At 55.0% G+C, this 20,485-nt stretch overlaps 1 protein-coding gene across 1 annotated transcript; it reads right to left on the bottom strand.

The window, feature by feature from the left end:
• Window positions 1-1,435: 1,435 nt before the first annotated feature.
• Window positions 1,436-19,049, bottom strand: LOC123348327 (maestro heat-like repeat family member 5). Its single transcript, XM_044985843.1, has 17 exons — window positions 18,924-19,049; window positions 18,325-18,665; window positions 17,513-17,628; window positions 15,885-16,034; window positions 13,735-13,889; window positions 11,784-11,910; window positions 10,507-10,697; window positions 9,949-10,086; window positions 9,672-9,789; window positions 8,996-9,139; window positions 8,433-8,609; window positions 7,544-7,699; window positions 6,328-6,450; window positions 5,837-5,939; window positions 4,924-4,998; window positions 3,933-4,086; window positions 1,436-2,158 (listed from the first exon to the last, which is right to left on the bottom strand). Exons 2-16 carry the CDS (start codon window positions 18,335-18,337, stop codon window positions 3,974-3,976), a joined length of 1,899 nt encoding a protein of 632 aa, XP_044841778.1. The 5' UTR covers window positions 18,338-18,665; window positions 18,924-19,049; the 3' UTR covers window positions 1,436-2,158; window positions 3,933-3,973.
• Window positions 19,050-20,485: the final 1,436 nt, after the last annotated feature.

Raw genomic sequence — 20,485 nt, 5'->3', positions numbered from 1 at the left:
GCGTCATCCCTGTAGGACCACCCCGAGAGGGGATTTGACCAAGCACGGGAGTAATGTAGCGGACTGACCTGCCCGCAACAGGATCCCGTGGTCCCTCTAAAAAGTCCTCACACCACCCTCTACCAATTGGCGATGGTTTCACTCCCACCTTGGGCCATCACAGAAGGGAAACATGTACCAATCAGAACAGATATAGCCCGAAGGTCTAGGCCATGATTTCTGCAAAACACATTCTTGGAACGAGTCGGCCTCTTCCCCGCAGTGTTGGGTTGCGACTTCCAGGACGATGCTGCCAGCCACGCAAACATGGAGCTCCGGAGATCGGCGGCTTCTGGCCTAGGCCTTCGGGCACTACCTATTCTGATCAGTACGTTTCCCTTCTGGGATGGCCTAAGGGATGAGTGTGAAACCCTGATCGATTAGCAGAGGACGGTGGGGGGATTTCATGGAGGGGTGTTGGGCCCCTCTTACGGGCAGGTCACCCCATCACAGCACTTACCCTATCTGGTGAAATCCCCTCTCTGGTTGGTCCTAAGGGGATGAGGCCCACCCCAACTGTGGTGAGTTCTTGGAGGGGTTACATGACCCACTTCCGGATGGGTCACTCTGCCCCAGAACTTTCCCCCATTGCTCAGATCCATTCCTGAGGCAGATCGATGGAGATAAAACACCCCCAGATTGGTAGAGGAGTGGGAGGAGCTCTTAGAGGGGTCACATGCCACTCCTTGCTTCTGCTCACGTTTGCATCTTGACCCCGAAAGTCTTATGTCATGGGGTCAGTCTCCTGGTGACAGACGAGGGATGCCTTAGGGATGAAGGGGCGAGGTCCCTTGGCTGGAACCAAATAACTGCCCTTAGCCTCAGTGTGGTTTGGCCTAATGGCCAGAACTCAAAATGGCTGCCCTCCCACTCAGGGCTGTGGGACCCAACGACCAGAGTCCGTGCGGCCGCCCTCTCCGTCGGGGCTGTGGGGCCAACGACCAGAGTCCATGCGGCCGCCCTCTACGTCGGGGCTGTGGGACCCAACGATCAGAGTCCGTGCGGCCGACCTCTCCGTCGGGGCTGTGTGGCCCAACGACCAGAGTCCGTGCGGCCACCCTCTCTGGCAGGGCTGTGGGGCCCAGAGACCAGAGTCTGAGCGGCTGCCCGCTCGGGCGGGGCTGTGGGACCCAACGACCAGAGTCCGTGCGGCCGCCCTCTCCGGCGGGGCTGTGGGGCCCAGAGACCAGAGTCTGTGCGGCCGCCCTCTCCGTCGGGGCTGTGGGGCCCAACGACCAGAGTCCGTGCGGCCGCCCTCTCCGTCGGGGCTGTGTGGCCCAATGACCAGAGTCCGTGCGGCCTCCCTCTCCGTTGGGGCTGTGGGGCCCAGAGACCAGAGTCCATGCGGCCGCCCTCTCCGTTGGGGCTGTGAGGCCCAATGACCAGAGTCTGTGCGGCCGCCCTCTCGGTCGGGGCTGTGGGGCCCAGAGACCAGAGTCCGTGCGGCCACCGTCTCCGGCGGGGCTGTGGGGCCCGATGACCAGAGTCCGTGCAGCCGCCGTCTCCATCAGGGCTGTGGATGGCGGCCGGGACAGGGGGACCCAGGCCCTTGTTACTCCCCCCCGGGTCCTACCCCAGGGCCTTCTCCATGGCCAATGTGTTTGGCCTTGAGTCAGTGGGGATCCAACCAGAACATCTGACGTCACTCAGCATGACGATGGCTAGTTCTCCCAGGTTACTTCCTACGAGATGTCTCTAGGCCATGGGCTGGGGGTCTCTGGGCTCCCGGCGTGGGAATCTCCCAGAGACTCTGAGCTCCCTTACATGTCTGCAGGCACCCGGGGATGGGGTTGGGTCTCAGCACCTCGGGGCTCTGCAGTCTGCTTCAGCTGCTTCTGTAATGGAGCCTACAATGTGCATCCTCCATTTTCGGCATCTGCCTAGACTGAGCTGAGCTGCTCCCTTTCACACTGGTGCTCCAGTTGTAGCATGTCCGGCAGGGCTGGGGAGGGGCTTGGCTTCCGCCGCCTAGACTGTGAGTTTATGTGTGACTGGTGCACCCCGGCACATCCTGCTCTGCCTCTTCTCTCTCCTCCTTCCCATGCAACAGCTGCTTTGCCGTCTCCCAAGAGGTGTGATCAGTGTTGGGCTTGGTTGGCTCCTGTTAGCCTCTAGATGTCTGTAAGAGGGAGAAAGAGCAGGAACACAAATCAGAAGAACAAAACTTTCAAGCAGCGTAGTTTTCCACAGCACAAAACCACCGCACTTTGCTAATGCTCATTTGTAAATTCCCTGAGAGCTGGCATTGCGTAAAGAGAGCACCCAACCCCCCACAACCTCCGCTACCCTGTGGGCTGGCAATGGATAAAGGGAGTCTGGGAGACTTCCTCCTCTCTTCGCCTGGCTCTGATGACTGAGGGAATCACGTGCGAGAAGCTCTGTGAATGTAGGGCTCTGTGCAGTGGGGAGAGATGTCAGACATGGAGCCCAAAGGTGGGGTTGTCCTGACTCTGCAGTAACTTCATTACAGTGAGAGAGATTTCAGAGCTTAGCTACAGGGTTCTGCCCTGTAACCGTGTGTGGGGCTGGGGCAGAAGTGGGGCAGTGATGCACTCATGAAAGGAGTAGGGCTAAGGGGGGCCCCGTGATACAGCCACTAAAGCCCCTGTGTGCTGCGTTCCAGCCGGGCCGGCTCTGCCTGGCTGGGGTGGGGCGAGGCGGCTCCGCGCGCTGCCGTTCCTCTCCCCCCACCCCAGCCGTGACGCCGCAACGAGCACCGCGCCGGGAACCTCTGTCCTGGGAAATAGCTCAGTGGTTTGAGCATTGGCCTGCTAAACCCTGGGTTGAGAGTTCAACCTTTGAGGGGCCGTTTGGGGATTTAGTTGGGAATTGGTCATGCGTTGAGTAGGGGGTTAGACTAGATGACCTCCTGAGGTCCCTCCCAACCCTGCTAGTGATACTCTATGAGCTCCTCTTGCCAGGGCCGCCCAGAGGATTCCGGGGGCCCGGGGTCTTCGGCGGTGGGGGGCCCTTCCGTTCCTGGACCCGCCGCCGAACTGCCCCGAAGACCCGCGGCGGGGGCCCCCCCACTGCCGAATTACTGCCAAAGCGGGACCCGGCGCCGAAGCGCAGCCCGATCTTCGGCAGTAATTCGGTGGCAGGGGGCCCCGCCGCGGGTCTTCGGGGCACGGCGGCGGCGGGTCCCGGAACGGAAGGGCCCCCCGCCGCCGAATTACTGCCGAAGACCGGGCTGAACTTCAGCGGCGGGTCCCGCTCCGTCTTCGGCGGTAATTCGCCAGTGGCGGGGGGGGGGTCCTTCCGCCCCGGAGCGGAAGGACCCCCCGCCGGTGAAGACCGGGAGCGGCAGAAGCTCCTGAACCCGGCCGCACAAGAGTTTGCCGGGCACCCCGGAGCGAGTGAAGGACCCCGCTCCAGGGGCCCCGAAAAACTCTGGTGGGGGCCCCCGTGGGGCTCGGGGCCTGGGGCAAATTGCCCCTCTTGCCCCCCCTCTGGGCGGCCCTGCCTCTTGCCTGTAGGCTCCGCCCCCTACAGCTCCCATTGGCTGTGAATCGTTAATCCCGCCCAGGCCCTACTCCTAGCTGCTCCTCACTCTGGCTCCAACCCTTGGCTCTCCTCGGCTCGACCACCACCACCCTGCCCACTAGGCCCCACCACCTCTGCTCCAGCCACTGGGCCCAACCGTCTGTGCTTTGGTGTCCAACACCAGCGATACGTAGGAGTCGTTCACCTCCGGGCTTTCCATGCGTATGGCCCTGACTTTGTCAGCTCTGGTTTTCATTTGCCATTGTGCTGCCCAGTCACATGGCTTTATTAGATCCCTTTCAACTTCTTCAAAGTCTTCTCTACGCCTCACTGATCTACATAATTTTCTGTCATCTGCCAGTATCCACCTCGTTGTTCAGTCCCTGTTCCAAAGACGCTGTTGTACGTACCATAGCAAGACAAAGAGGTCTTCTGTGTCGGTCCCGGTTCCCTAGTCGAATGCGGAACCCGACACGAGATTTCTAAGCTTCTGCAGCCATTTGTAATACCTATTGAGGATGTGCCCTGTGGTCCTGTCACATGTCAAAGGCACTTCCTGAAAAGCTGAAACAAAGAGGAAACGGGTTGAAAGCCCCATGGTGCTGATGTGACTGGTGCCTAGGAAACCTCCCCTTCAGATGGCCATTGCCACATGCTATTAGCTATCCAAGAGTCTGCGGGCAAGAAACAGCAACTCAGCTACTCCCAAAATAGCCCTGGACAGAGAGGAGACCCCATTCCGTGCGTAAGTTCCCCCTCCCCCAGCATACGCACGTCCACACGCTAAAACACAGGCAGGTGGGAGCAACTCTCCTTGGGATGGAACAGAAAAGTGACAGCAGCAGAGGTGTTAAATGATCCAACATTTACGCACAGATCTGCAAAGGGATTTAGACTCCTAACATCTACTGAAATCCTGTGTGGCCCTGTGCCTTCATTCCTTAAGAGGTCACAGGGAAAGATGTTTCCAATGTGCACTCAGGGGATTTCCTATGAGCTGATAACCAAGTTCTGAGTGGTTCCCTGGCCTGAAATCTCTCCATTCCAGGGAGGGCAAGTGATGAATCTTTCCCTACAGAGGGTAATTGTCATCATCATCATCGCCCTTAATAATAACAGCCCTTTTCAATTCTGTCAGCCCTTCCTTTAGAGACGTTCTGACCTCTATGAAGACAGTCTCCCCACACAGCTCTAAGGCTACGTCTATTCTAGGAGCTAGGGATGGAATTCCCCTGCTCCCGTACACATATTGTGGCACCTCGATGGAAGCTCACATAACCATCCTTCTTTGTTAAACTCTGTCCTTAGACAGACAGGGACACATTCAAACCTGTGTTCAGGCCCTGTGCTGCACCCCTGTACTTCCCACAGAGGCACAAACACACAGAAGTATTTCCTTACCTTCATACAGGCGGGAGATGCCATCTTCAGTCACTGTTTCAGACAAGAAGTCACAGTAATGGTGGATAGTATTTCCTAGACAGACAATGAATCTCATTACTTTTCAAATCCTTCGCTGAAAACTGCGAAAGATGCAGGCATTCCCCCAAGACAGCCCTTGGGAAATTAAATACATTCCTTACATCTGTTCACAAAGCACATTAGATAAAGCATCAGGAGCCTAGAAGTCACTCAGAGACTGATTTCCAAAGGAGTTTGAATTCACATCATGCTGGTTTCCCTTAGGCGCAGCCAAAGACTTGTTGTGGGCAGGGGACGTTGGTGCGGTCGATAGAGCTAAGTTGCTCCCTTCATCTTGGAAGACATGTTAATTTTTTTTTCTATCTCTCTCTATCACGTACACACACATACACCCACACACACAGAGGGCTGGCTTTAGGAAGTGCGGGGCCCAATTCAAACAGTTTCGACGGGGCCCTGGCAAGGATGACAAAAACCCAACAACAACAACAACAACCACATATATAAAAAAACACGTGGGGCTTGTACTCAGCGGGCGGTGCTCCGAGTCTTCGGCGGCAATTCGGGGGTGGGTCCTTCACTCACTGCAGGTCTTCGGCGGCACTGAAGGACCCGCCGCCAAAGTGCTGCCGAAGACCCAGAGCGCCGCCAGGTGAGTAAAAATTAAAAGGCGCTAGTAGCCAGGGAAGAGATTCTCACTGGGCACGGGACCCTCTTAGGCGCAGGGCCCGATTCAGGGGAATTGGTGGAATTGGCCTAAATCCCCCCACCCCACACACACACACACAGAGTTTTAGGATTCTGGTGCTGTCGGAGGGAACAGAGCAGCAGTCTAGAAAAGGGCTTTGAAGGAAGCAGGTCAAAAAAGATCAAGTGAAGTTGCTCTGCTTACCAATGAACAGGGCTGCAGAATGTCTGATTGTTGTCTGTGAGCTTTCCAGGTACTCTAAGGCCTGGAACAGGAATTTGGGGATGTGGCTCTTGTTGTTCTGCATCTAGGAAGAAAGAAGGAAGAAACGCACAATATACAAATGACATGTTCTTCCCACAGCGACTAGTCCAGGGAAGCCAAAGCATAGAGCCAGGTCATGGCAACAGCCAGTATGAGCCCATACGCCATAGCAGCACCTCTCTGGAGTTACTATTGTGTTCTCCAGAACCTCAGCTTTCATTTTCAAAGACAAACGTTTGCAGGTCTGACAGTTGTGGAGAAAAATTTCAAAAATATGAAGGGATTGTAACTCCTGCAGAAATGAACCAGGAGAGAGCCTGGAATACAGTCCTGCCACCCGACGGAAGCAGATGGGTACTCAGGGTGTGGGGTTAGAAAGGTGTCCCTCAAGTCCCCATTCACCACTCTCAAGGCACAAGGAATTGACCTACCAAGCACTTCCAGGCACACTTCATGAGCTGTGTGGAGCCATCCCAGGCCATGCTGCGGAACAGCGTCTTCAAATGAGCCCACCTGAGAAACACTGCGCAGCGGAAGAGCGTCAGTTTGCATCTCTGCAAGAGAAGGTGAGACCAAGAGGATTCTCACTGAGAGAGGGACAGTCTGGGGGACATGGAACCTTCCCCGTCCCTTGTTCTCCTGCTTTTCTTGCTAGTGGAGGAGATTCCTGTCATTTGTTGTACACAGGAGTGTGCTCAGGAGAGGGAATTGGCTGGAGCGAGCCAGAGCCGTCCTGTCTTTGGATGGTTTGGAGTGGTTGACCAGGGCCCTGCGCTTTGGGGGGCCCCGCACTTCAGGGGGACGCAGGACGTGGGCCATGCTGGGGCCAGGAGCAGTACTCCCGGTCCCACTATGCTATGCCCCACCTCGCCAGCTCCCAGCATCATTCGGTAAATGAGGGGGTGGGGGTTTGGGGGGAGGGGAGGAATAGGGATGGGGCAGGGGCGGAGCAGGGGTGAGAAGAGGTGGGGTGGCACTTGGGGGAAGGGATGGAGTGGGGCTGGGGCTTAGGGCAGAGTAGGGGGTGTTGTCGCAGGCCCTGCGCCCCTCTATGGATGGCCCTGGAAAGATTCATAAGAGATCTCCACAGCTCAGTCCTTAGGTGCAAAGAGACTGCATGAGAGCGTGAGTCAGCTTTGGGATCCCAAAGAGTCGGACCAAAGGGGCCCCAGATCAGGCTTCCCTCCACATCCCAGCTGGCCCAACAAAAGAGGGCAACGTCCGGTGAATTCTGGGAAGCTGGGTCCTGGAGAAGTTCTCTCAGGAGCTCCAGGGAAGAAGTCAGGGCAGCTGCACCCACTTTCCAGAAGGCTGTGGGCAGATATCAGCTCCCTGAACCGAAGGGGCACTTACAGATCTATGCTCCCTTTTCTCTTGCTGCCTCTTGTTGTGAACCTTTGGATGCAGCAGCCCAAAGGCCTGAGGCCTGTCTTTGCAGGAGAGGGTCAGGGCTCTTTCCCAGAAGAAGGCTTTTCTTCCCAATTGTGCTGTGTGCTGTGAGAATGAACGAGGCACTGGGCTCCAGCATGGAGTGAAGCAGGGAGGAGAAGACTCTGCTTGGACAAGGGGCTCTGGCCATTAATGGAGTGGGGACCCCAGGGGATTCTGGCTCTTTGCTCTTCAGGAAATAATGACCGTGGCACTTACCAGTGTCACACTCTCATCCCGGACTTCAAGATGCAGCAGCAGCGGGAGCAAGCAGTGGATCATTTCCTGCTGCACGATGGGTTTGTCCGGGTCCTTCACGCTGCTCACCATGTTGCCAAGCAGTAAAATGGCAGCGGAGCGCACGCTGTCCCTCTCCTGGCAATGACACACAGGGAGTGGGGAAGCCCGGTTAAAGCCGGGCAGGATCAGAGCATAACGCGACAGAGTCATAATCCGCACGCTGCTCCGGTTCCCCTGTGATAACTGACTTGGCTCGTGGGAGCAGTGAGGCCACCAGGCCAGCGCCATAGACACCTTGTGCAGAACAGGGCCTGAGACACTGTGCAGGGCCGTGCAGCCCCATGGTGTCCTAGATGCAATGTTTGTCTGGAGAGCACAGAATCCTAGACCCCTAGAAGCTTAGGGGAGAGGGAGGGAAGGCTGCTGGAGACCGGTCCGGGGAAGGGGAGGAGCAGCTGATGGAGCCTTTCAGGGAGGTGCTGCTACAAAACACAGCAGTTCTTTTGCTCTTCGGTGCCCCTGAGAGCCGGGCCATTCCCGACCCACCTCTTTCCTGCTGGGAATCTCCACCTCTTTGGGGGCCGGTGTTCTCCAGACAGCTGGTCGTCTGCCCAGTGCCAGGCCCCCTCTCCCCCATGCCAGTCGGCAGCAGGGGCTGGGAGCATGGCGCTGAGGCTGAGGTTTGCGGAGAAGAGCTCTGACAGGGAGGTGGCTGAGCAGGAGATTACCCACCCATGGCGGGGGCATCCCTTGGAGGCTCCATGGCAGGGCTGAGGGGTGGGAGACAAGGGGATGGGGAGAGACAGACAAGGGCACCAGAGACAGGCGGAGGAGGGGAATGGGGTTCCCCTGTGTTTCCCAGCCTTACGTGATCAATGAAGGGACGAAGGCTGACTGCAATGTCCTGGGAGATGGAGCCAAGCCCCTCCCCATCCAGGAGGTAGATGATGTCTCCAGCTTGATGCATGGCCCCCATGACATGCCTTCCATCCCTGTCACAGAACATGTCCATGATCGCTGGCAGCTGGGCCCGTAACGATTGCACCTGCAGGAATGAAGAAGGCAGCTCATTACTATCCTGGATGATAGCCTGGGGCATATGCTGGCCCATCCCACTCCAACCTATGAGACACCACGGCTGGCACAGCCGCCCAACGGGGCACAAAGTAATTCTCCTGTCACTCTCTGCCAGCTGCTCACTGTAACCTTTGTCTTTGCTCACCCGCCTCCCCCATTGCATCACATCTGCAATCAGGGGTCAGCTCACGGGAGCAGGGACCACGTCGTGCCTTGATTTGCTCAGTAATGCATCTCCAACATTTGAGTGCTGTGTGTTAAACAACAAGGCTTGTGTGGGGATCTCGCTCTCATTGCTGAGCTATTCGATAGACATCGGCTTCCTCGGTCCCCCGGGCAATCCACGCCCCTCACCTTTTCTGGCTGGAGCACAATACTGCCAAGGCCTTGCAGACTGAGCCGAGGTACAATGGGATTTTTATCTTGGGTCCATTCCATGAGCTGTGCCTGGAGCTCTGATTTTGTCAGTATCGTCTCAATGGAAGGACTCTGGAGAAACTGGAAAGAGCCAAATCAACATCAGGTTGAGGAGCAGAGGTCTTCCTGTGGGGTCTGTCCCCTGGATACTCATCTTTACCAAATGGCCACTTACTCCCATACAACGTCTCCGTTGTGTAGGGAGCCAGTTGCTGCTCTTTCATTTGGTTCATTCCCAGAACTTAGACTAATGCACAAGTCACAAATAAACCCCCAGGGAAAGGGGAATCTCCAGGCCCCACTGAGTGCCATGGAGCGACCCCTGGGGCAGAAGAAAAGCAGAACCCCAGGAAAAGGTGAGGAGAGAAGCATGGCCTTGGGGCACCGGAGAAACATCTCCTCTTGTCACATGATCCCATCTAGGCACATCCAGCCAGGAGCGATCTCACCCTGTCTCTCCCTCCCTCTCTGTGCCATGCCCCACCACCATCCATGTGCGGAGAGGAGCTAGCTGGCTGGAAGGCTGCTGAGCTGCTGACAATGTGCCCAGAGCTTACTGGCCTGAGCTGCTCTCCAGAAAGCCCACTTGTGCCTGTCAACTAAAGAATCTCACCTCAGTGCAGAAAGTCATGGCGATATTTCTCTGCTCCTCCTCCTTCTCACTCTGGACAATGGTGATGGCCTCTCTGAAGATGGCAGGGAGCTGAGGGTTCTCAAACTCGATCATGGCTCTGGAACATGGAGCAGAAAGTCCCTTGTGGTTATCAAGGGGGAGAGAGAGTTCCTCTCTAGTTGCTGGGCTAAGAAGGCAGCCTGGAACAGAGGAACATTTCACACGGAAATCCCATTCCCAAGAGAGACCCACTGAAGAGGAACCTTTGGGCTCCTACCTTGCAATCAGGCCAACACCCTGCGAATAGTAACATCGTGAAGATATCATGTCCCAACCCTGCTGAAATTGGATGCTGGCAAATTCCTTCCAGTATCCGGGCATGGAAAAAAGAGTCTTCACAGCCTCCACCGATGTGCTAAAGACAAAAAATACCAGTGTCAGGCAATGAGATCAGCCCCAAGTATGGCAAATCTGCACACGCCCTGGCACACACAGCATGGACAGCAGGAGCTAGCCTCCCCGAGGATAGATCCAGTGTGATATCATGGTGCTTCCCTGCCCAATGGGCCCTGTCGACACTGCAGTTTCATTGAGTTTGTAACCAGTTAGTGACACTGTAGCTTCTGAAGATGGTTGATGTCATCACTCAATGTGGTTGAATACTTGATTCTTTACTGTGACAGGTAACAGGACTCAAGCGGGCATGTGGGGCCAGATCCTTAGTTGGTGTAAGCGAGCCTGGGCTAACTATAGCACCCGAACAAATGATGGCCATGAACAGCCCACATGTGATTAGCAGAACAAATCTGTTCTTCCTTTTCCTTTCAGTCATTCCCTTAGGGGGTTGAGGCAGCTGGATCCCTCCTCGGGGCTGGATGTCGTGCTGGCCATGTAGGTCCCTGGCAAGTGCAGATCCATCACATACTGCACTTGCCTGACGCAGAGAATGAGCATCTGGGGATACATTTCCAGGATGGCTTCTCGGTATCCCCATAGGAAAAGGACCTCGTAAATGGTCCTCATTGCCTGGAGGGGGGAAAGACTTTCACTCCACTAGCCCAATCTGCCACCTGCCCCCATTGCCATTCGCTATTGTCCTTTTCTCTGGTTTCATTTCCTCCCCAGCCTATTACAAAAGAGGATTGGCTCCTGAGAGGGGAGGAGACATTTGGAGGGTCCTGAAACTTTACCCATTTCTGGAATGGAAGCAGGATGGAGCCCTATGGAACGGTCAGAAGAGTCTGGATGACGTTATTCTCGATTATTTCTCTTAATGGTGCAGACTCTGTGCTTTGGGTTTCCAGCCATCACTGGATGGGCTGAAACCATCCTGAGGCGATCTGTTCTCATAGACCCAGTATTTCTGGCCCAGTCAAAAGTACCGGACATCTCATGATCCCATGCTGGGAAGATTTCTAGTCACAATTTAGAGAGACAGAAACCTGGATACTTCCAAGAGACACCCGAACTGCACCTGCTCACTAAAGAGCCACCTAGAGCAGCAAACAGAGCCAGGGTACCAGCAGATAAACCGCTTCAGATCAGTAACTTTTCCTGGGCGAAGCTTTATTTACACCTCTTTGGTTTGCTAGGAGGTGGCCAGGACACACTAAGGCCTGGTCTGCATTACAGAGTTATGTCAACGCAAGGCCCCTCACCCAGCATCACCCTAACTATGGAATTTCCTTCCCATTGGCAGAACTGCCCCTTGGTGCCAAATTCATAACTCCACCTCCACAAGTGGCAGAGAGTCCAGGTGGATACAGTTAGGTTGATACAGTGTCAGTGTAGACACAACGTCGCGTACGTCAACTGGCTTTCAGGACAATGCCCTGTCCTGAAAGCCTTCCCACAATGCCCCACCCTGACCATACAATCGAGACGAGCGCTTCTGGTGAGGACGTGCACTGCCGACACAAGCAGCAAAGTGCAGACACACACAAGGGATGGAATTGTGGCGGCTGTATGCCGCGGTAACGCAGGTCGGCTTCATTGTGTAGTGGAGCCCTGGCCTGAAGCTAAGAAGGGGTGAAGCTCCCCCCTCACACACACAGATGCACCATCCTCCCCGCAGTGGCGGGTTCTCAAAGTGACATCTCAAATCTCACTTACAGCCAGGGACTCATTGCCGCTCTTCTCCTCCCGGCGTCTCTGCTGGAGCTTGTCCAGCAGCTGCTGCAGCACCTCCCTGGGGAGCTGTGGTTCTTCCCCCAAGGCCCTCCACAGCTCAATGGCACATCTGCAGATTCAGAAAGAGAAGTCAGACCTTCCCTGCTTGGCCACCTCTTGCCCTCCCCAGGGAGAGGCTTGGAAAGCGGGCAGGAAAGGCATCTCTCAGAGGAGACACCGATTGGTGCAGGGAGGCTGAGGCAGGGCAAGTCCCGTCAGAGAAGGTTGTATTTATTCCTTTCCCCAAATGGGTTGTTGTTCCTGAAGCTAGCACCGCTGTTTCCAGGACAGTGACCATGATCTGACCACAGAGTGACCAGCACAGTGTGACCACCAGACTGTGCAACATTCTGCTCTGTTACGCTAGGGTCAGTCCCGAGGAACTTGCCTGACCTCATTGGAGTTACTCTGGCTATTTGGGGGTGTAACTGAGACCCAGCATTTGGCCAAGTGTCTCTTAGCAGCTGAATCCTACTGCAGTGAGGTGGACGGGGTCAGACACTGAATCAGAACATGCCCTGATAGGAGAGGGTTCAGGAGCTTAGAAGGGGAGATTGTACTGCCCCGTGTGACAGAGCTGGAAGGAAATTAGTACTGAAATCCCCCTCCTCTCTTCTCTCCATTCTTGCTGATCTAACTGCTCCTGGTCCCCCCAGGCATCTGCAGAGGAAGACTGCAGACAGATCCAAAAGGCTTCCAGTCATTTGACTTCCAAGTTTGGTGAGGAAGGTCGGACATGGTGGTCAAGCCCTGGGGACACTGAGAACTAGGTTGGACAAACCAAGAGCAAATGGTCTGGATTTAAGGTCTTCAAGAAGCTTGACTGAAATTCTGTGCTAACGCTGCCGAGTTTCTATAGCTTCTGAGCACAGACTCTGGAAAGCACTAGGGCTGCTTCAAGGAATTCAAATCTGAAAGGTTTACAAATCAAACGCTCAAATCAATATGAAAACCAACACTGTATTCCTCTGGTAACTGAACTGGGTAAGAAACTCAGTATCTTTCATGCTGCTCTTCAATTCTCTCTCCCATGTGACACAGATTTGTCTATGGGTCAGTGCAGAACTGCATTGCAGAGGATGCTGAGGAAAGCCGGAGTTTTGACCTCTGGCGAGGGTCCAGTTGGGTTTCATGGCCCCTAGGCACGTGGGGACTGTGTTATAAACACCTCAGCTGGATGACTCTGCAAAGTGATCGGCAATAACAGCAGGACTCAGATTTCACAACGTATTGAGAGGAAAAGAGGCACTCACCCATCTCAGAGCTGTTATTGCCGGCTGTCTGCAGACTCAGGCAGGCTGCACTGCATTTACGCTCTGGTCACGTGTGGATCATTTATTTATTTTGCAACAATTAGGTCATGAACTTTCTGTCTTAAGAGATTTACCTCTGCTGTGCAGCTCCATAAGAATGCGTGTGTTTTTTCACCACTTCCTCAGCCATGGAATAACTAGGGATCTGACTGCAGGTAACAATCCTGCACTGGTCCCTAGGGGACAGACAGATGGACCTCATGGGCCTTTTCCATCTCTGCCTTCTCTCACACAATAGGGAGCAGCCAGACCTCATGAGCCAGGGATGTGGAGTGAGCCCCAAAGTCATTTATTGGCCCTGTACTGGACGGGAGAGGAAGTGGGGTGACCCATAGAAATCAGGACAGTGCTGGAATTCTCCAGAAAACTGGCCCGTCTCCATCCTGGGGAATGCAGGAGGAGGGCTGGCTCCTTAGTGGCTGGGCCTGGGCATCTCCTCTTAGTGAGCATGGACAGCTCTCTGCACAGCAGGAAACTCCCTCCAACTGTGTGAGCCCAACGGACCCTTCCCGGACTGTGGCCTGTCAGTAGGAGCAGGAAGAGAAATAATGGCCTGAGTTGATAACAGAGCAGCTCCCTACCTGTCCGAGGACAGCGTGTGCGCCACACAGCTCAGAACCACGTCCTGGGGGTGGGAAAGAGCCAGCAAGGCCGTGGCCCTCAGCGCTGTTTTTCTGGCTCTGGGATCACAGACGTTGTCCAGCCAGATTAAGATACGTCCCACAATGTCTCCAACCTGGAAGAATGCCAGAAAGTTGAGGGATGGATTTATCCATGAGTGGCCTTCTCCCAGGTAAACCCCTCTTGGTAGCCCTGCAAGCCTCCTCTCACCTCAGATGCCCATCTTGGCTCCTCCATAATGTCAAGAAAGAGGCTTTGACAAGTCCAGGAAGCCCATGCCTTCCTGAGGTCTGGTTTAGTACCTTAAAGCTCAGAAACACACACAAAAGTCTTCCCCAAAACCTTACTGTGGGCACAGCCCAAACTCCCCTGATGTCCCAGGGCCTTCCCTGCCTTAGCAAACTGCTCTCAGTCCTGCTCTCAAGGGCTTCCCTGCAGGAGCCTTTCCTCCATCTCCGCAACTTCCTGTTGATCTTTCTAGCACAATCAGTTCCTCCAGGCCCGTGCTTCTCAACCCAGTTTCCATTGTAGGCCCCATATGTGTTGTGTGGGGCACATCCAATACCACCTGTTTGGCCCTGAGGATGTCCCAGGTAGAGAAGCGCTGCTCCAGACCCAGCTGGTTCCACTGATGTACCCCAGAGCCCATCCCAGAGATGGCAGGCAGGGCTAGTTGGACGGGGCTAGCCAGCTCCAGGCCCCAGCCCTAAGGAGAACCTCTACACTGCGGGATTTTAAAACTTGCCGTAACCAATCTCAAAGCCGGGTCTCTAACCTCGGGCTCAGGCTATGGCACTAGGAACAGCAGTGCAGACCTGGAGACTTGGGCTGGAGCCCAGGCTCTGAAGCCCCCTCCTCCCCAGGCTTCAGAGCTCAAGTTCCAGCCCAAGCCCAGAAGAGGCTGCATTGCCGTTTGGCCCCACAGTGCCAGCCCTGGGAGCCCACGTCCATAGGGCCAGGCTTTCCGGCTCCTGCTGCAGAGTTTGCAGCACAAGGTAGACAGACCCGAAAGGGACAAGCCGCCCCCTAGGGCTCTTCCATGAGGAATTGGTCATTGCTCTTTCCTCTCTCGAACAAGGAGCAGGAGCTACAACCCGGGTGGCTGGATTCTGTTGCCCTGTTCTGCTAGCAGGAATTAGAGCCCTGCACAAATCAATCTGCTGATTGAGGGGCCATTTGTTATCTTCCCCCTCGGACCTGCTGGAAACAGGGAACTCGGCCAGAGACAGGGATGACCTGCAGGAAACCCCAGGAACAGGCAGGTTTGGGGAGGAAGCTCAGGCTGAGGATTCTGTTCGTTTATTAGTTTCTGGGTTTCCAGGAAAGCCAAAGCCCAAGAAGGGAATAAGTCTGCACTTAGGCACCATGGGCAGGCGGTATCTGGGGAAGGGCAGGAATGTCACCTATTTCCAGGCCGAGCGATTGAAGGCAACGTTTAAAGGACTGTAGGGAATGTGAACCCTGATTCCTTTCTCGATTACCCCACCTGCGCAGGCTTGGGCAAATCAAGGAGCTCTCTGGGCTTCAGTTTCCCCAGGTGTCAAACGGGTTGAATTCCTACCTTCCAGGAGGGCGGTGGAGCTTCATTAATCAGGGGGAATAATGACTCTGAGAGCCTCCTACCCAGGGGATGTAGAAATGAAGTCTGCCAGAAACTTCCCTAGGCCAGTCTAATTCACGGGGGAGGCACTCAGATCCTATGGGGATGGGCAACAGGATCAGAGCTAGGGGGAGACAGAGAGAATAGTGCATAGCCAAATTCCTCCTGATCCTTCAGCTGGAAAAACAAGGCCCCATAGCATGTCTGAGGAAACCAGCGTGGAGGCCCATGGGCAGACTAGGTAAGTGCTGCACTGCCAGGGCTGGGGCTATCGCTCCCCTTCAGTGGGGCTGGGCTGTCCTCAGGGACGTGTCAGAGCTCCAGCGGGCAGAGAACACGCTAAACACCTGATGCCATGGATCCCCGCGGCCAAGCGATGAAGGGAAAGGGGCTCAGCCAACCTTCACAGCACCATGCCCGTGTGTCCCAGGAACGGTTTCCTAGGAGAGGAAATTCTCCCCTCCCCCTCTCTGCGCAGCATCCCCCTGCCCCACGGCGGGAGTCTCTTACTCTCTCCATCTTGTCTCCGTGTAGAGATACGATGGTCCTCAGCTCTTCTTCGGCGACTTGAAATCGCTCCAGGGTGGGTGTCGTCAGACCCTTCACGGCTCTCATCAGCACGGCTTGGAGCTGGGCTGAGGGAAGCTGCTCCCCGGGGGTCTGCAATGAAGAGGGACAAAGCCTGTTGGGACTGAGTATTTCCATTGCTCAGCTGCCCTGGAACAGTCTGTCCCGGTGGGAGGCTGGCAGCGCCCAGTGAGCGTGGAGACTCCTGCTGAGCCCTTTTCTTGACAAACCTCAACAGATGCTGAGGTTTCCTCAGTCTTTCATACGCTTCCCCCTCCTCTCTGCCTGAGAAGAGATGGGAGCCTCTCAGCCAGGGCTGGGCCCCAAGGGCACCCCATTTCCTCCCTCTCTAGCCCCTCCCCCCAGGAAGCCCAGCTTTTGCTGAGAAAGCCTCATTGGCCTGCAAAGCCCATTCAAGTTGCTTGTTGAGTGCAGCCGAGGGGTCACTGCAGAACCTGCCCCATGTCCCATCCCACCCTGAGCGCCTGAGCAGATTGGCTCAGCAACTCTAGCAGCCCACAGTGTCTGCGAGGAAAGGACTGAGAACAGGGCCCAAACGGAAATGCCTCTTCCTTCCCCACCCTGCAGCGTGTGGTACTGCCACAAAACAGGCAGGAATCGCCGGCAGGACAGAAAGTAGCTTCGATTGAAGGAGCAAGTCTGCCTGGCTGAGGAGAATCCCAAACTGTGGGCCTCTGGGGCCAGCCCCCCATGGGTCAGAACTCACTGGGCACAATGTTACTGCAGGGGGGCTGGTTCCAGGGTCACCTAAACCCAGGGCCTGGGGTGCTGAAGGCCTTTGCCCTGGTGTCTCAGGCACCTCCTGAGTGTTACTGCAGCTGGCCTGCGTGGCTGGATTAGCACCGTCTGTCCTGGATGCCAGCAGCTGAGGATGCAGTAGAGCACACCAGAGCGACACACTCGCATAGATACTCCAGCCCCTTGGCGTGTAACAAGCTCCCAGAATTGCAGACAGTTTTACGTGCTGCAGGGTGCTCTGTCACTAATCATAAGAGTTACGAAGGCATCTAGATGCCTGGCAGATGTTGGCAGGCGGGATCCAACCTGGGACCTCGGGAGCTTAGTGCAGGAGCCTCTCCCGCAGGAGCTAAAACCCAACTGGCTGTTAGCTAAGGCTCTAGAGCAGACTCCTTTTATCTCTGTCTCTAAGTGGTCCTGGTGCCACTAGACGGGCCAGAACACCCCACCCAGCAGGTGTGTGGGTTACCCCTACAAGTGCAGGGAGGGGCCTGGTAGGATTTTCAGCAGTACCTGTGTCCCATGGAGAGTGCATCAGAATCAGGCACCTGAGTCAGGCACTTCTGCGAATCCCACTAAGCACCTCTGAACTTCTTGAGGTGCCTGAACCCCTTTGTCAACCTGGGTCTCGTTCAAGCAACCCAGAGAAACTCGTAAAGACTGGCTGGAGTCGATCACACTTGAAGAGTGTTTCTTTTCAGCTCCCTGAGCAAGGGGCAGGTAGGTCTCCTGTCAGAGATCCCAGCTCCAGGAGATATTAATACACACAGCAGGGGATGCTTTCCAATAGCACAGTCACAAAGCTTCATTACCATGGTCATATGGGAGCTGCTTGGTAATGAGGGGGTGGGAGTGCGCTCTTCTTCCTGCTCTTCTGGGCTCCCTTTTTCCCACTTCCCCTGCGACTCTGACGCCTCCTTCTTTGTCCCTGGAGCAGAAAGAAACATTCGTAACATTTCCCTTTTCCATGTAGTATCCCTGGTTTACAGAGGATGGAAGTCGGGCCCAGAGCCCTGAAGCCACTTGCCCAGGGTCAGACTGAAGGTTGTTGGCAGAGCTAAGCAGAGAACTCGGATCTCATGGCTCTTTGCTGGGGGCTTTTACCACACGAGGCTTCCTCGGACCTAGGGGCCAGGTTCTTTGCCGTGGTGTATTCTACTTGTCCCCTCCCCTTGCACACCTTTCCTGTCAGTGATGGGCAATGGGCCTCATTTGCATTTAACCCCCCAAGAAGTAATGGCTCAGCTCTGCTACGGTTCCCAGGTGTCACCTGCTGAGACCTCTGGAGCATTTTACTGATGAAATGGACCCGATCCAGGAGACAAGAAATGATTTCCTACAACGTCCAGCCTCTCTGTTCTCCTTACAGCCCGGAGCAATGTTAGTACTCCGCACCTCACAGTGCCAGACCCCCAGAGGTGGGTGACCTGACACACTCAGCTCTCCCCACCTCAGCGATGGACCTCGTCCACCCTCGCCAAGAGGATCTGGCACTAAATGGATTCCAGAGTCTGAGGTACCCATCACTGTCCCGTGAGAAGGCCCTGATATATAAGGCTTGTAGGGTGACTGGTGTGAGTATTCCTCACATGCTCCTCGCTAACCATGTGGATTGAATCCTCACCTGTAAGGTCCATTTAGACTTTTCCTGTATCCTCCTGCACCTTCACGTCCTCTGACTCCACCTGGTTCCGGGACAAGTGCGTCCACCTTCTTTGTGAGGAAATTGTTCTCTCCTCACCCCTGTCTGCCATCGAGGTGTCAGATTGGCTACAGACACAGAGTCTTTTCATGCCTGACAGGAAGGACCATGAACATTTCCTTCTCGGGATCTTCTCTGGCAAGGCCTGTTCTTGCTGGCTAAAGTCAGAGCATGTCTCCATTGCTGCAGGTTGGACAAGCACTTTGTGCACACGGATCTCTCTGTGCTCCCTAGAGGCGAGTCTTTGGAAAAAGGAACGAAGCCTGGAATAGTAAGAAGGAGGAAATGGGTTTTTCTGTCATTCTCTAAAGGAAGGGAATTAGTTTGCCCAGGATTCACAGGTCCAGGAGACCGGTCTTTTGAAGCCATCTGCTCCTCTAATAGCCAGGATTGGTTCATACAACCGAGAACATAAGCAACCCAAGACCGCCCATCCTGGGTCCAACCAAAGGTTCATCTAGTCCACTACCCTATTTTCTGACTGTAGCCAGTGCCCCAGAGGGAATGAACAATACACCTACATTAGACAATCATTACATGAGACAAAAGGTTTCTATTCACAACGGGAAGGCAAGGAGTGCATTGGGGCAACTCCAGAGGAAATACTATTTATGGAGATATCAGTCTAAATTCTACACCAGTTTTGTTATCTTCCCTTTAGGTGATACACGCGGAAATTCACCCCCACTCATCTGCTGCAAGATAAAACAGTGGAAATCTGCCTCCAGAGAAGGTGAAAGGCTGGCGCAGGAGGGAACTGAAAGATGCCGACATACAAATCAAAACGGAACGTTGAGAACTGACTGTTGCAACACTGGCCCCCACCAGTCCCTAGGACGCGGGTGGCCGACCTGAGCCTGAGAAGGAGCCAGAATTTACCAATGAACATTGCCAAAGAGTCACAGTAATATGTCATCAGCCCCCCATCCGCTACCGCCCCAGCCCCCAGCATCTCCCTCCCACCGGCAACCCCCGCAATCAGTGCCTCTCCCTCCTTGCCCACTCCTCCCTCCCGCTGCAATTAGCTGTTTGGCAGTGCGCAGGAGGCTGTGGTGGGGAGGGAGGAGGATCGAGGGCATGGCAGGCTCGGGGGAAGGGGCAGGGGCCTTGGGGGAAGGGGTGGGGTGGTGGCAGGAGCTGGGGCAGAGCAGGGGGTTGAGCAGTGAGCACCCCACAGCATATTGGAAAGTTAGCATCTGTAGCTCCAGCCTGGGAGTCATCGCCTATGCAAGGAGCTTCATAGTAACCTCTGAAGAGCCACATGCAGCTTCAGAGCCAAAGATTGGCCACCCCTACGCTAGGAGAAGGAGGCACCAACCTGTCATGTGTGATCTAAGGAGCAGGAAAAGAATCTGGGAATTACCTTCTGTAAAAACTCATCTTCTTTCGAAATCCTGTGGAAATAGCTGATTCAGGAAGTTGTTGAGAGATGGCTAGTACGCGTCTATCAGCAGCTCCTTGGGTCACCAGCCGTTGTCAACCAAGCCAGTTGGCAGACTGAAGGCAGGGCAAGAATGCTGAAGCAGAACATTCTTTGCAGTTGGGATACGTGACATCACAATAAATTTAACCATAAACAGCCCTGGACACGCACCCAGAGAGACACGCACACAGAAAAGTTTGTAACATTAGCAACACTGAGAGACTCACCAGAAATCTCTAGGAATTTTGATTTTGAGGAGGGGGGTTATTGATGCCAATTGCATGGAAGCTGCGGGCATGGAGCACCCACAAGGAAAAAATTAGTGGGTGCTTAGCACCCAGTGACAGCCAAGCTCTGCCCTGCCTGCAGTGAGCAACTCCTCCCGCTCCCTCCCAGCACTTTCTGCCCACCACAAAACAGCTCTTTCATGGAATTCAGGATGCTCCAGGAGGGTCGGGGTGGAGGGGGAGATGGTATACTTGGAGGAGGAGATGGGGAAGAGGCGGGGTGGGGGTTGAGGGAAGGGGTGGGATAGAAGTGGGGCGAGGGTGGAACAGGGTTAGGAAGAGAGGGGGCAGGGATTTAGAGAAAGGGTTTGATTTGGGGGTGCGGCAGGGCAGACCAGGGAAAAGGTGGGGCGATGCTTTGTGGAAGAGGTAG

This window comes from Mauremys mutica, chromosome 13 (assembly GCF_020497125.1).
Source record: "Mauremys mutica isolate MM-2020 ecotype Southern chromosome 13, ASM2049712v1, whole genome shotgun sequence".
NCBI classification, from domain to species: domain Eukaryota; kingdom Metazoa; phylum Chordata; order Testudines; family Geoemydidae; genus Mauremys; species Mauremys mutica.
Note: the sequence above shows the minus strand (reverse complement) of the source record. Positions and strands in the feature narration are given on the sequence as shown.